Source organism: Galeopterus variegatus, unplaced genomic scaffold (assembly GCF_000696425.1).
Source record: "Galeopterus variegatus unplaced genomic scaffold, G_variegatus-3.0.2 Scaffold1037, whole genome shotgun sequence".
Classification (NCBI taxonomy): domain Eukaryota; kingdom Metazoa; phylum Chordata; class Mammalia; order Dermoptera; family Cynocephalidae; genus Galeopterus; species Galeopterus variegatus.
This window is the reverse complement of record NW_007727148.1, coordinates 356,981-372,749: the sequence shown is the minus strand read 5'-3', so window position 1 is coordinate 372,749 and position 15,769 is coordinate 356,981. Positions and strand designations below refer to the sequence as shown.

The 15,769-nt window shown below is 48.1% G+C and overlaps 2 protein-coding genes across 2 annotated transcripts in view; both read right to left on the bottom strand.

The window, feature by feature from the left end:
• The window catches only part of SOST (sclerostin), a 4,135-nt gene extending 534 nt beyond the window's left edge, over positions 1-3,601 (bottom strand). Inside the window, exons 1-2 of the mRNA XM_008574390.1 lie at positions 3,385-3,601; positions 13-373 (exon numbers count right to left, since the gene is read on the bottom strand). Coding sequence (XP_008572612.1) covers positions 13-373; positions 3,385-3,601 — 578 coding nt within the window. The remainder of the gene's footprint in view (positions 1-12; positions 374-3,384) is intronic.
• A 10,284-nt stretch (positions 3,602-13,885) lies between these two features.
• Positions 13,886-15,769, bottom strand: part of DUSP3 (dual specificity phosphatase 3) — an 8,205-nt gene continuing 6,321 nt past the window's right edge. The window contains exon 3 of the mRNA XM_008574396.1: positions 13,886-14,713. Coding sequence (XP_008572618.1) covers positions 14,508-14,713 — 206 coding nt within the window. The 3' untranslated portion in view covers positions 13,886-14,507. The remainder of the gene's footprint in view (positions 14,714-15,769) is intronic.

The following is a 15,769-nucleotide window of genomic DNA, read 5'->3' as shown; positions in this document are numbered from 1 at the left end:
CGGGGCCGCGGCTTCCGGCCCTTCTGCGGCCGCGCGGCCCCGGGCCCGAAGTCCTTGAGCTCGGACTGGTTGTGCGAGCGGGGGAGGCGCTTGCACTTGCACGAGGCCACGAGGCGCACCTTGCGCGCGCGCGGCGCGGCGCGGCCGGGACACAGCAGCTGCACTCGCTGCGCGCGGTAGCGGTCGGGGATGCAGCGGAAATCCGGCCCGCTCGGGCGCCACCACTTGCCGCGGCCGATGGCGTTGGGCAGCAGACGCGCCGGGCCGCACTGGCCCGAGCACAGCAGCTCAGTGACCGGCTTGGCGCTGCGGCACGGCCCGTCCGTCACGTAGCGGGTGGAGTGCAGCTCGCGGCAGCTGTACTCGGACACGTCTGCGGGGAGAGGGGCACGTGAGGACGGCGGCCCAGCCCGGCCACCACCTCCCTGGCCCGGCCTGGCCCCCTCCACCCCAGCCTCGCCTTTGCCCAACTTGGTTCTCCTGCCCCACTGCAGACGATTTTGCCCCTGGGCACCTATTATAGGAAGGTCCCAAGTACTCTGGGGCTGATCCCCGCTGACCCTCTCCCCTTGGAGCTAAGGGGTGCAAACACCAGGGTTCCTTCACTTACTCCCTGTGTGATCTTGGGCTAATTCCTTAACCTCGCTTCTTCCAATCCGTAAAAGGGGTTGTGCTGCAAATTCGGTAAATTAATCCATTACACGCATAATGCAGAGAATACCATCTGGCACATAGTAAGAGCTCCTCGTGTCGGCTGTTACTGTGTACTATTATTATTAATCCTCACCCAGGGGTCCCTCTTCTGATTTAAGCAACACCTGTGCTGCAGGGTCCCTGGCCTGGGCAGGTAGGTACTAGCCACACCTTCTGCATGGCTCGGACTTCTCCCAGATTCCTTTTCCATCCACTTGGGAGGGGTGGGCAGGAGAAGGAGAAAGGAGTAGAAGTTAATTGAAGGTAATAAATCAGGGCATCTGCTATGGAGGAGAGGGATAGATGGGGAGGCGGTCAGGATAAGAATTCATTAGACTTGAAAGAAACCAAAGGCAGCCTGTCCAGCCCCCTCATTACCAATGAGGACACTGAGGCCCAGAGGCAGAAAAGAATTTGCCCAAAAGGCAGTGCTGGATCTCCTGCCTCCACCGCCCTGTGGCCCAGCACCTTTTGATCCCACAAAGGTGGAAGCTATGGGCTTGAGCGCCCAAGGGAGGCTGGGCTGGGGCGATAGGGCAGAGGACTGCTTTCTACTATAGCTACTTCCTTACAGAGGGAGACTGAGCTCTGACCCAAAACCTACAGGCTCAGCTGCCATACACACATTTATTAAGCACCCACTGTGTACCAGGCTCTCTGCTGGGCACAGCTCTTGTTCTGTGTCACTCGGATGGACACCTGATGGTGATGCAAGCTTGCTCCCTGGGTGGGAGGAGACTGGGCTCTGAGGCCTGACTTGGTTCCCTGCACACACCTTGACCATGCCTCCTGCTGTAGGCTTAGATGAGTAAGAGATTTTTAAACAGCTGGTTCTCATATGAGCACCTATCCACCCCCAAGGGTTTCATGGGGACAGTTCCCATGTGACACAAAGGGATGAAAATAGTCCTAAGACCAAAAGCAGAGAGGGAACAGAGAAGGCCAGCCCCCTTCCCTCCAGGACCTGGAGAGCAAGCATGGCAGGGAAGACGTAGGGCTTTGCCAGCCTGCTATGCTGGCTGACTGGCTTCTGGGCTTGTTTGGCATCTCACCCTGCAGGGTTGTGTGTGAGGGTGGCCTATTTGCCCAGGGAAGGAGGTGTCTTTGGGCTTTCCAAGAATAGTGCCCCTAGGTCAGGCACTTCCTCTACAGAACGTGACTTTGTTTTGAGCATGTGGCTTCCTCAGGCTGTGGCCATCCATGGGAGCTCAGGGAGGTGGATGTCTTGTATTTGGGTTCCCTATAGCAATTTAAGCAGTCACTTGAGTTCAGTTGAACTTGTCTGGGATTGGGGGGAGGCTGGGGAAAGAGGTGCTCTTGCCCTCCTGTTTCAAAGACCCAGGGTCTCAGCTGGCCTCCTCTGGGGCTGCCCTTTCCAGAGCCCCACATCCCCTGCTGGTTGTGAGGCAGGGAGGGATGGGATGCAGGAGCCTGGACAGTGGACCCCTCTCCCACCTGGGTAATGGCCAGAGGGCAGTGAGGCCCTCCCTCTGAATTGTCATTCCAGCCCACATCAACCCAGCCATTCCTGCCAGCTACAGAGCCAGCTGTGTGCAACACCCCCAGGCTGCTCTGTGCAGGCCTGACCGGGAACCCAGGAACCCAGATGTGGCCTCATGGAGACCATTGCTTTCTCCCTCTCCTGGGGTCAGGCTTGCTCCTCAGAATGAGGCAGTGCCGTGTCTGGGGTAGAGACTCAGGACAAGTGGTGTTACCTGTGTCCACTCCCTACGTAGAGGATGCTGCCTCCCTCTAGGGCCTGGGCTCAGCTGCCAACCTTGTCAGAGGCTAAAATTGTGCCTGTGGCTCCCATTCCTTCAAGGGCCACCTTACTGTGCAGACCACAGGCAAGCAGAGCTGAAGGGGTTCCTCCTGGCTTCCCTTTCCCACTGCTTTCCAGAGATCTCAGTCCCCAGTCACCCCCAACACACACGCACGTGCACGCACACACACACACGCGCGCGTGCGCGCACACACACACACACACACACACACTCCCCCACCAGGGCTGTCTTGCAACTGAATCAAACTATCAGTCACCCCCAACACACACGCACGTGCACGCACACGCACACACACGCGCGCGAGCTCACACACACACACACACACACACACTCCCCCACCAGGGCTGTCTTGCAACTGAATCAAACTAGGCTCAAATCTCAGCTTTCTTTTCACTACCAAGTTACTTCATCTCTGGAGCCTCAGTTTCTTCACCTTCAATCGGGGGTTCACCTCATGGGGCTCCCACCAGGCAGGTCCGTGGGTGCAGCCACAGCCCGCATAGAACATCGGGCATGCAGCAGGTGCTGCTCCATCCATGTGAGACTCCGTTGCCTTTTCCCTCCCCCGTGGTTGCCAGCAGCTGGCCCTGGCTCCTGCATTCCCAGGAGGGGATTCTTTGAAACCTTTTCTTTTCTGAGTCCCTGGGCCTGTGCCAGTGCTGTACCCTTACCAGCTCAGCCTTCTCCTTTCCCTGGGCTCTCACTACCAGCCCCTGCCAGCCTCATGCTGCACTCAAAGTTTAAGACTATGCTGGCATGTCATCCTTCTGCTTCCAGGCAAGCCTGGCCCTCCACGGGTGCCGGCAGAGGCTGATGGTGAACCCCAGTCTTCAAAGCCTCCCAAAGAGAAGATTCTAAAATTTCCGTGGCTACCCTAGTGTTAAAAATTCTCTCCTCCACCCCATACCTTTGGTCACATAGGGGTGGTGGGGAGGCCTCCCTCCGTTCTCCGCCCGGTTCATGGTCTTGTTCTCCAGCTCCGGTGGGGGCTCAGGGTATTCTCCAAGCTCAGGGATGATTTCCGTGGCATCATTCTTGAAGGCCTGCCACCCCTGGCCCTCCACTGCACTGAAGGCTGTGTGCACCAGCAGGCAGACGAGACACAGGGCTAGAGAGAGCTGCATGGTGCCAGCCGGAGGAGGGCACCCAACCTTCCAGTAGCACAGGCTCTGGTCCCCAGCCCAGACACATTTGCCTTTTTTAAAGCCCCCTCTGCCTCATGCCAGCCAATGAGGACAGGCTGGGGCAGGGCTGGGCCCATGCTTCCCTCAGCCCTGGGGGAGGGAAAGGGTTGTGCTCAGAGCAAGCCCTCCCCAAAGACTTCTCAAGCTCAGCAAACTTCCACATTGCTGCTGGCACTCCCAGGTGACCCGGGGGTGGGGGGTGGGGGCTTGCGAGACAGGGTCCCAGCCTGCTCTCTGGCACCTCCCATGTGTGGGCGGCTGTGGTCTTCAGATATCAAAATGAGCTCTGGCTTTTAAATGTCTGCCTCCCTGGGCTCCTTGGTCATTCTCAAAACAAGCTGGGGACCACCTTAACGAAGAAAGCGTGCAGCTCTGAGTTCGCTACAGGGCTGAGCCCAGCTGATCCTATCTCTCAGGCCAAATTCATTTGTCACCCCAGCAACAAATGGCCTTAGGGGTGTCTGTTTGGTGCCCACAGACCCAGCCAGAGGCAGAAGGATGCTTTTTAAGAAATCCCATTGATCCCAACCCCATGAGGCTCAGCATTGCTTATCCTGACCAAGAAAGCCTCTGTTGGCATTCTCTGGAAGGCAACATGGAAAACTGGAAGCTTCAGCAAGCGCGCCTGCTTGGGCAGGGGGGCAGGTTCTGGTTACAAGTCACTGATGAGAGGTCACAGGCTCTGGTGATGGAGCGCAAAGAGGAAACCTCAGTTCGTGCTCCTCAGGGACCCTGCGCGCTACGACAGACACTTCTCAGTCAGGCACTCACTTGCTGCTCGCGGGCTGAAGTGCCAAAGGCTGTCATTTCCCTGGCCAGGCTGTGGGTGGGAGTGGACAACACAGAATCCCTTTTCTTAGCAAAAGCCAAAGACAGCATTTTTAGTGCTGGCATTTTTTTTTTCCTTGTCTCCCAGCCCATTACAGTTTTCTAAAACAGCTTTGAGTCCTATGTGGAAGACCGTATTGGTACCTACCATGGGGTAGGTTCCATGCAGCCATCCCAGATCCAAGTAGCCACAAAGAAGCCAAAAGGAATTGCTATCTCTGCCCTGGTGTAGAACAAGGGGCATGGGGAGGGGCAGGGTCATGGAGGAGGAAGGTTCACACCTGAGGTGCAAGAAAAGAGAGGAGGGTCAGCGGAAGCTTTCAGTGGAGACGGATCGTCTGAGGACGGCTCACCCACTCCTGGCCCTGAAGGGAGGCTGGGAAGAGGGCCGTGCCCAGATCCCCTTGGTATTTTAACTGGGCAATGAATCAGTACGCGCCCACCTGCAGAGCCCCTGCAAGACCTCTGCCACCTGCCTCAACTTGTGAGTCGCTGTGTCCATCTGCGGCCGACTGTCCTTTCCATCATCCATCACCCGACACATGAATGCGGCTGTTCTGACAGTTTTACAAGCCAGACAGAAGCCCCTGCAGGAAGGGCCCTCTCTGATACCTGCTTCCTAAGTCAGCTTCCTTCAGGGCAGACAAAAACAGCTGTGGCCATTGTTGGGGGTGGTCTATCTCTCCCAACAGAGCCGCTGGTGTTGTGAGAAGCTGGCCCTGCCTGCTCCCTCCCCTTGTCTGTGACCCTCCAGCCTCTTTTTCTCTTGCTCTGGAATGCGGATTGTTAACCCCATCGTGGCCAGACAACTGCCTTCTCGCCCTGGACTTCAGAGACGGCAGTTCTGATGCCTGGGTTCCTCGAGCTGCAAGACTGATGCTGGGAGCCCCACCTGCTGTTGGGAGCTGCTGGACTATCCACATGAAAGAGAGATGGTGGGGACCATGCTTGGGACACTTCTGCCACCTGCTGGAGACAAAGGAGAAGCCGGCCAGACAACTGCCTTCTCGCCCTGGACTTCAGAGACGGCAGCTCTGATGCCTGGGTTCCTCGAGCTGCAAGACTGATGCTGGGAGCCCCACCTGCTGTTGGGAGCTGCTGGACTATCCACATGAAAAAGAGATGGTGGGGACCATGCTTGGGACACTTCTGCCACCTGCTGGAGACAAAGGAGAAGCCGGTGACTAGACGATGGCCCGGATCGGGATTTTTTTTTTTTTAATGTCTTCTCATTATTTTATTTGGAACTGAAATAATATTAAAATAAAAAGAATCCGGTGGACTTGAACCTCTAAATGATCTCCACCCCTCTGAATTATTGTCTTCCAACGGATAGCCACGCTTTCCACAGAATGGCTCAGAGAGACACCCCTCAGAGATGTCATCTGCTTTTTCCTTTAATGTTAAGTCATTGACTGCTCTTTATTGTTACTCAGTCCACAAACTTGTCATTGTTCAGAGTTAGACAATATTTCCTGGAGTTAAACCCCCAGGGCCTCAGCTGATTCCTGTTGTGGGAAGTTTAGGTTATTTCCAATTTTCCCCTATTCTCAGCAAGACTGCTGTGAACATCCTCGTACAAAGTAGTTTTTTTAATTGTTTTATTTTGAGATCATTGTAAATTCTCTTGTAAGAAATAATACAGAGAGATTCCCTGTACTCTTTTCCAGTTTCCTCCAATGCTAACATCTTGCAGCACTATAGTACAATATCACAACCAGAACATTGATATTGACACAACCTAACAATCTTATTGGGATCCCTCCAGTCTTACCTACGCTCACTTGTGTATGTGTGTGCATGTCTGCATGTGTATTTAGTTCTATGCAATTTTACCATATGTAGATTCACGTGTCCACCACGACAGTCAAAACAAAGGACAGCTCTGTGACCACAAGGCTGTCTCCTGTTGCCCTTTTATAACTACACCCACCTCTGTCTCTCACCCTCCCCCCCACCCCTAACCCCTGGTAACCACTAATCTAATTTCCATTTCTATAATTTTTTCATTTCAAAAATTTTATGTAATAGAATCCATATGTATGTATCCTTTATGGGGTTGGCTTTTTTCACTCAGCATGACTTCCTGGAGAGTTATCCAAGTTGTATGTTATCAATAATTTCTACCTTTTTAATTGCTGAGTAGTATTCCACAGAGGAGGGTTTTTTGGTTTGTTTTGTTTTTACTTTAGGGCTATTTCCATAGGTGAATATTGGGTCTAAGGGAGTGAACAGTTTGGTTGGTCTTGCTACATATCACAGGGTTGTTCCAGAAAGTCCAGCTGGGTCCTCAGTCCCACCAGCAAACATGCAGTAGTTTGCTAGGGCTGCCTTCACTAGATACCACAGACCGGGTGGCTTAAACAACACAAGTTTATTGTCGCACAGTTCTGGAGGTCAGAAGTCCAAGATCAAGATGATGGCTGGGTAGGTTCCTTTTGAGGGCCGTGAGGACGTCTCATCCACCTTCTGGTGGGTTGTTGGCAATCATTGAAGTTCCACAGCTTGTAAATGCATCACCTTGATGTCTGCCTTCATCTTCACATGACGATCTCCCTGTGCCCAAACTTCCCCCTTTTTTTATAAGGACACTAGTCATATTGGACTAGGGCCTACTCTAATGACCTCATTTTAATTAATTGCATCTGTAACAGGCCAATTTCCAAATAAGGTCACATTCCTACGTCAACATATGAATTTTGGGGGAACACAATTCAATCCATAAAAGCATGTTTCTCCACAAGGCTGCCAACACTGGGTTTGGATTCTTAATTTTTTTTTTAGTTGAATTTAATAGTTGTACCTTAATTTCTGGAAAGACTATTTTTTTCATGTGATTATTTAGAAGCTTTTGTTCCTACTGAGTTTGTCCACTAGCCAAACATTTAATGCAACAAGGGGGCCATGTGCTGCCCCTCCAGAAGTTCCCGTACCTGGGAAAACATACGTTCTTCATCCAAATAACCCCAATACCAGGTAGAAAGTGATTGGTGCCACTAAAAAAAAGGTTCAGATGCTTTAAAAAAAAAAAAAAACTTGTGCAAATAGTGGCCATTAGTGAATAAAGTAGCAAACTCTTTTTTCCTAAGGACTTGTTGCTTTATAGTTTATAGAGAGAGTTCAAAATTTAAACCTAAGTCATTATACTAAAATTTTAAAGGCACTAGTTCTCAGCTATGTTAGTATTAGATAAGTATAACCTACTAAGCAGCTAAAGAGTGACCCATAAATATCTCCACTGGCATTCTTTAAACACCTTAAAGCCAGGGGAAATTATGCCCAATTTTATTTATATATTTTTAAATTTTTTGCTTGTTTTTTTTCATTCATGAATAAAATATAGAACAACTGATTTTTGTTTAGTGGTATATATGTGCGAGAAGTCTTCAAAAAGTTCACAAAAGGATTTGTATTATCTTTTAATTCAATTTTTCCACACACTTTTTGAAGTACCCTGGTACATTACCTATTTTAAATAGACCGCAAGTATTTTTACCGTAATCCATTATTCAATTAAAAGTTTCTAAGTGATTATTTTAGTTTAACTAAAATTTTTTTTAAAAGTTTGAGGAAAATAAAAGTTTTAGCAAAATAAAAGGAAAGTTTAAGGAGTCTTTTAGGAGGTAATAAACCTCGTTAATAAGTAAACATTAGAATAACTGATGATCACTCATGAACTGGGTAAAATGAAGGATAAAACAAAAATAAACACATTTTCCACAATGCAAGATGGTGATATGTGATCCATAGCATACACTTGTAGCACAGTAATTCATAGTACTTCCAAACTACATTATTAAAACAAAACAGCTGTTAGGACAGAAACACCACTGAGAGTAGCTTAAGCAATGAAGGAGATTTATTGGCTCATGTAATTGGGGAGAAGGGGGGTGGAGTTGGCTTTAAATAAGTGATATAAATGTTCTAATTATGTTGTCAGGACCCTCTCATCCTTTTCTAGCTCTGATTTTCTCTGTAGATCCTTTTCTAGTGTAGATGGGTTTTCCTCTAAGTGATAGTAATGGTGGTGATAGGGGGATCTTTGTGAAGAGGGAGATATAGTGACAGACAGCTTCAGAATTACATTCTAAAGGGGAGTGAGAACTCTTTCCCCCAGAGGCCTTCCCCTCTAAAGTAGTCATTCATTCTTTGTTTAATCAACTGTTTCATTCATAGCCTTTTATCACAAATTATCTCATTTATTTGCTCACCTGATTATTGTTTTTCTTTTCCACTACAAGGTAAAATCTATCAAAGCAGGAACTGTGTCCGTTTTGTTCATCACTGTAGCCCCAGCGTCTAGCAGGCACTCAGGAAATAGAAGGGTACTTCAGAAAGTTTGTATAAAAATATGATTAAAAGATAATATGAATCTTCCCTAAACTTTTTGAAGTACCCTTTAGTAAGCAACAAATGTGTGAAATTCCAGGGAAGGACTTAGGTTCTTCTTGAGCCACTTGTTTTTACTGTGGTCTGGAGGGTAGGGTACTATGATTGACAGACCTACCAGAATCTCACGGAATAAGGAAATTACAGTTCCCCACAAGAAATGGAGGTAACATTAGCTAAAAAATTAGGGAAAGATGCTGAGCAAACAATAACAAGAAATATCTGTCCATCGTATGTGATTTATGATCTTTATGTATGCTTTAATATTTCATCCAACTGCCCAGTCTGATGTGTAAGATTATGCAGGTTCTGCACTGCCTGAGGGTGCTTGGCTGAGGGGACTGAGCGAGGGCTGAAATTCAGCCCAAGGCTCCACTCACGAGGCTTCTTTTTTCTAGGAGGCACTCTCTTTTTAAGTGTGCATAAACTTGTATGGTCTCTGTGTACAGTGACCCTGGTTGAGTATCCATCTCCCCATGTAACCCTCTGAATACCTTATACTGAAGTAAAAATACTAGGAGCAAAACTATGAGCTAGATGTGTTTGTGCCAAATCAGTGTGGATCCCACTGGCCAAATCAGTGTGGACTATGTGCTTAACCATGTCCTGCAGATATTCTGAGAGAGATCACTTGTCTTGGGAAATCCCCCTTTTTTGCTTCCCTCTTATGCATTTTTCTACTTAGTATTGCTAGTTGGTCAAGTTTCCTAAGCACATATTTTGACCTTTCTGAACTTTAGGGTAGCTGAATGGTAATAGACAAACTATCATCCTCCTTTTTGGTTACCAACATTTCCATTTTGATCAACCTAATCATTCTGCTTTAGGAGAAAGAGGTGGTTCATCACTGGTCCTTCAGTGTAACATCGACCTGTCTTATAGCTTAGTCCTTTTGGGGTTTGTTTTTTACTTGGTTAAATATCTCTTTGAGGCAGTGAAATGCTCACTTTTTAAAAAAATGGTGAATGAGTTGAAGGAACAAAAACCCACTCAATCTAACTCATGTAAGACTGCAGGGAAGCTCACAAGTTCCAGAGAAACAACCAAAATATACTGTTAAAAAAAAAAAACTGCACAGAACATCTTCCATTTGGGGGAAAAAGGCATCTCTATATACACACATGTATATGCATGTGTGTGCTTACACACGCACGGGATTTTCTGGAAGGAAATTTAGTGGCTTCCTCTGTGGAGAGGGATTAAAGGTTAGAAGAGGACACTCACTTTTCCTGATAAGCCTTTTATGTTGTTTGAATTATTACTATGAATATATAGTATTACCTTTATAATTAAGATGTTTTTAAAATTATACAACCTAAGGATACTAGAGATGAGGGGGAGGGACAGAGGGGGTTGGGGAAGTGATAGGTCATGTAAAGGGCATAAAGAAATATCACAATTTGTAAGAATGAATATGCTAATAATAAATAAATTTAATTTTAAAAAGATGCTTATACCAGTTTTATATATTAGTGTTCTGCCTTAAGATTTTGTGTAAAAACATAAAGATTATGTTGTCAAAGAGTTTCGACAAATAGTGAGCTAGTCTAATTGCCTCATGTGACACACGGGGAATTGGATCCTAGAGAGGCTCTTTCTCTGCACAGGCATGGAGACAAGTCTGGGAGACAAGGCACCCAACTTTCTCTGAGGTTTTTCACTCAGAGGAAAAAGGAACATGGTACTAATAGTAGAATTGAAGGTATCTGGGGCAAAGAATACATCTTGGGATTGCGCATTTTCAGGATCACTCAAATCCTAAATTGTCACCCAATCATCTTCATGTGAGGACATCTTGAGACTCCGGTTGCCTGCTTTCTTAGGAACACAAATCTTATCCCTCCTTTGGGGCGGTCCACTCTACCCAAGAACATTTCTAACATAGGAACTTTCTGGTGCTGGAGAGATGCTCATCAAACATCTACTGCATAAATATGATCATCACGGAACTTACAAGTCGCTGAGGAGGGCTAATTTTATTATTTTTAAAAATGAAAAGCAAACATGAGGCTAAGCATCAAAGCATAAAAGAAAACTGTGATAACACAAGCACAAAAAGGAACATCATTTGTAATGTAAGACATTTATTTTGGTTACAATTTTAGTGTTTTAACAGACTTGTGATACAACAGACAGTAAAATTGACTTTTTCCCCCCTTAAACCAATTTGATACCTCCCCTTTTCTGTCCATAAAATTCGCTTTTTCATAATCAAATTACCCTAAAAGCTGGCAGAAGAGAATAGGGAACAAAAGTCAAGCTTCCAGCCAACCTGCTCTCTCAACTGGAGATGGCCCAATTTCCAATCAGGATAAAATCTTGACTTGGAAGGACCATCACCGTCGGTTTTTCAGTGATTCCTGACACCAGTTTTATGACAAAGAAAATTTACTGTGAGAAAAGCTCATATCTTCCTATTTACAATCAGTGCTTATTTTGATTAAAACATTAGCATCTTAACATTAACTCGTGACACAAGAGGCACCAACGTTCCCTTTCCGAACCATCCATCCTCACACGTGAAACGCAGCGCCACCTTCTGGTCATCCTATTACTAGTCACATATCTGGTAATTTCCCGGGGATACTAAATTCCAAGTGGGGTTTCTTGGAGACCCCTACCATGTCAGAGCCAAGAGAGACCTCAGAGAGCTTCCAGATGAGTCCTCTCATTTGATAGCTGGTGGTTTCTGCTCTCAAAATAACAGAATAGCAGGGAAACAGGCCAGCCTGTGGAAAGGTATACTGCTTTAAGATTGAGAAGAAAACTGTCTGGCGCTCTAATTTTGCCTCGATGGGGCTCAGTTAGGGAGAGAAAGGGAGCAGGTCAGCGGAGGGGGTAAAGGCACCCTGAGTTCCCATCCTGTCAGTTCCCAGGGCGTGGAAAGCTGTCCAGGAACAGCTCCCACTCACGGCTGGGCATGTGTTGGCTATTACACAATAGAACTTTGTTTTCCTTAAAGAACTAGGAGCTAAATCTCATGAAGTGAATAGGGGTTTCTGGGGCTCAAGACTATCAAGAAATCCCAAGTTATCAACATAAAAGTAGTCCCAAAGTAAAGGCAGTGATTCTCCCAGTTGCCTTTTCCCCCTCATGTCCCCACAAGGAGGCCATCTTCAGGAGGTCCAAGTTAACTGGCCACCCCAACTGCCGTGTTTGCCTACACAGCTGTGGCTGTCCTGTGGGTGACCACTGCCGTCCCAGCTCCCAAGCCTTTTCCAAAAGCAAAGCAGAAAGCTCTAACTCAGGGGTGCTACGTGTCACCTGGAAGAAGAGCCACACTTTGGGTTAGAACCCAATTGGGGACCCAAGCTTTTTACTTCCTTCTCCAGAGCTGGGTCAAGGGCGTGTGCAGTGCACCTGGACACTTGTGGGGAGGTCGTTTCTTGAGGAGGAGTAGCGTATGAAAGAAAGAATCTGGCTCCAGAGAGCAGCAAGCCTAAAATCTCACTACAGCTTTGCCTTAAAGAGCCAGGAAACCCTGCGGGCCACGCCCTTGATGATTCTGAACATGAATAAGCTCTACCAAATTCACTGGGTGATTGTGAGGACAGAGTTGGATTGAGTAGGAAAGCCATCTGTAAATTGTGAAGGGAGGTACAGTTGAGGGAATGGCTCTCTCACTTAGTAGGGTCTATCTGGACAGCCTAGGATCTGGAAAAGAAGACAGATCCAAATTGTTCAGGGCTGCTGTCGTCACAGAGCAAAGGGGACCGTGAATGTCCAGGCTGCGCAGTGCTGCTCCTGCTGTGATCAGAGACCCTTACACCTGGGAGTGAGGCCCTAAGATACACCTATTTCTCCCTGTCCTATCCAGAAGCTCCTGGTCACCTCCAAAAAAGGCACGTTACCCACCTTGACATGTTAACACTGCCTGAATTTAAACTGAAAACTGGATTTTAAATATTCAACAAAAGTCCCTGATATTTCTTCCACTTCAGGTAAGACTCCTTTGCAAATCCTTGCAAGTGATCCTACTATGAATTCAGGCTTCTGGGAGCTTGATACACCCACCAGAACAATGCCCTATATATATATTTGGTGTTCAAAAAAAGAGTTTAGTTCCACAAACTTTTATCAGTCACCTATGAGCTAGGTGCCGGGGGCATGGCGGAGAACCACCTCTCTGCCCAGAGTGACCCTGAAGATAAACTGTATGGCATTTCTTCCCATAATCACAATAACATGAAGTCCTAACAAGACCGTTCAAAACAAAATTCCTATATTCCGGCCAGTGTGCACAAACGTGAATGCTAGTACATTCCAATATTATCCTTAAAAAGTCCTTGAAAAAGCTGTTTCTTTTTGTTGGTTTGCTCCACCAGCAATAAAGATCCATTTGGATGCTCCGCCATGCCTCATTTCTGTCTGGCTGATTCACTCCAGAGATCCAGCCCTGGCACCAGGGAGCCGCGTCAGGGCCCCCGTAAGTGGGCAGGGTGTGTGCCTGCGACCATCCAGTTGCCCACTTGTCCGTCCTCTGGCTGCATCTGGGAGAGGCACACCCCTCCACACACACCCACACATCCACCCGGAATTGGCCAACTTCCTCCTCCTGCTCTTGGAATAGCAACCGAGACAAAAAGCATTAGCACGAGTGCCTTGGGCTCACCAACACTATAATTCAGGACAAATCCCTTGTAATTCTCCAAATGGTGGGGTTTTTAAATAGGCTGGACTTCAACACCCTGTCTTCTAAAAAGGAAAAATAAAACCATGCCCAAAGCATCGCTCTTTTAACAAGCAAAGTGGCTGAAAGAGGCCCAAGGGAAATATTCCAAAGCAGTAGATTCTGAACTCAAAGCTTTCCAAAGATTCACATTTTAAGAACTCGATGAATTTAGGAGAGTCCTCCAGGAAAATCTGATTGCCCACCTGAGGGCCTCTCTGTGCAGGCCTCTTTAATCATAAGGAAATAACTGAAATGCAGGCTCTTCATGGAAATTTCCATCCATTAACTGAGGGATACCCTTGACCCAGCTACAGACCCCATGACGTGCCGAGGGCCTCTCTGTGCAGGCCTCTTTAATCCTAAGGAAATAACTGAAATGCAGGCTCTTTGTGGAAATTTCCATCCATTAACTGAGGGATACCCTTGACCCAGCTACAGACCCCATGACGTGCCTCCGCCTATGAGCGGGTGTGGAAGGCTGTGAAACCATGGGGCAGATATGGTGGGGACAGAAGGGCCTGCATTTGCATAGTTCCTTTACTAGTGCTAAAGGTGCTGAGGTCTCCACTCAGGAGAGGATCCAGAGTAAGGGAAGGGAGGTCATGAGCGGCCCCTGTGGGCATCCAGGCCTTCCTTACACTTCCACGGACCTCCTGCCCTGGGCCATTGAGAAGCATGCATGCCACAGGCCTTCCCCCTCTGAGCCCCCGTCTCAGGGAAAGGACATCATAAATTACAGGAACAGGACAACCAGGGAGCAAGGACACCCTCCTCAGCAAACTTCTTTATGTGCTCCCCAGGGCAGAAGTGGCCCTGGGCTGTGTTGGGACAGACTTGTGGGCAAGTGCCTTGTGATGCTGTGAGCAGGGTATACTGTGTTTCCTAAACATGGCGGTTTGGGACACCCTCAACCAGGGCCTCCCCCTTGGACCTCTAGAGAAAAGGCAGTGCGGCACTCTAGAGTTTCAATTTCCCCTCCTTGATGAGTCTGTCATTGAGCTGGCAGAGCTGGGCCAGGAAACCATCGTTGGGGCCGATCTCACGGTTCTGCCTCACGATGCTCAGGGCAGACTTGACATCCATCTTCTGACGCATCATGAGGTATGCGATGACAAGAGTTGGGGAGCGGCTGTAACCTTCACGGCAGTGGACGAGCACCCGGCCTGCAAGAAAACGGAGAGACGCGGTGAGCTGAGGACACCCGAACACACCAGGACTCTAGTCAAAACTCCTCCATGAAATGCAAATTCAAAGCACCATGTGACACCATTGCATACCCACCAGGATGGCTAAAATAAAAAAAGATGGAAAACACAAAGTGCTGGTGGAGATGTGGAGCAATTGGAACTCCCCAGTGTGGCTGGGAGAGGTGGGGTGTAAATTAGTACAACCATCGTGAAAAACTGTGTGGCAGTATCTACCCAAGCAGAACATGTGCATCCCCCACAGCCCAGCAATGCCACTCCCGGGTCCATGCCCAACAGGAATGTGCACGTATATTCACTAACAGACATGTCCTGGAATGTTCATAGGCAGCACTATGCATAATGGCCCTGAGGTGGAAACTCCCGAAGGCCCATCCACAGGAGAATGGGTAAACGAAAAGAATAAACAGTCTACCACTTACCAGCCACAACTCGGGAGAAGCACACACACGAGGCATGTGACTGCACAGAGCAGGAAAGCAGGCAAAACTGATCTCTGTTGTTAGCATCCTGGACAGTGGCAACCCTGGGAGCACACAGAGCCGGGGAGGGAACACGTCGTGGGCTCTCTGGGGTGCTGGCTGTGTTTTGCTTCTTAATCTGGGGGCTGGTACCTGGTGTGTGCAGTTCACTGAGCTACACACTCATGCCATGGGCACTTCTCTGTATGTGTTTCATGCTTCAATCAAAGGCAAAACATGGCAACAACCCAAGTGTCCCTCAACAGGTGGATGGGAAAACAAATGGCCATACATCCATACAATGAAACACTACTTGACAATAAAAAGAAAAGAGTATTGATGCGTGCAATGACACAGATGAGACTCAAAATAATTGTGCTGAGTGAAAGAGACCAGACACAGAGGAGTACGTACTGCGTGATTCCATTTATATAAAATGCTACAGAACGCACTTATCTCTAGCCACAGAAAGCAGACCAGTGGTTGCTTAGCAATGGGGGGGGGGGGGGGGGGGGGGGGGGGGCCCAAAGGGGCATGGGGAAAATTTGGGGGG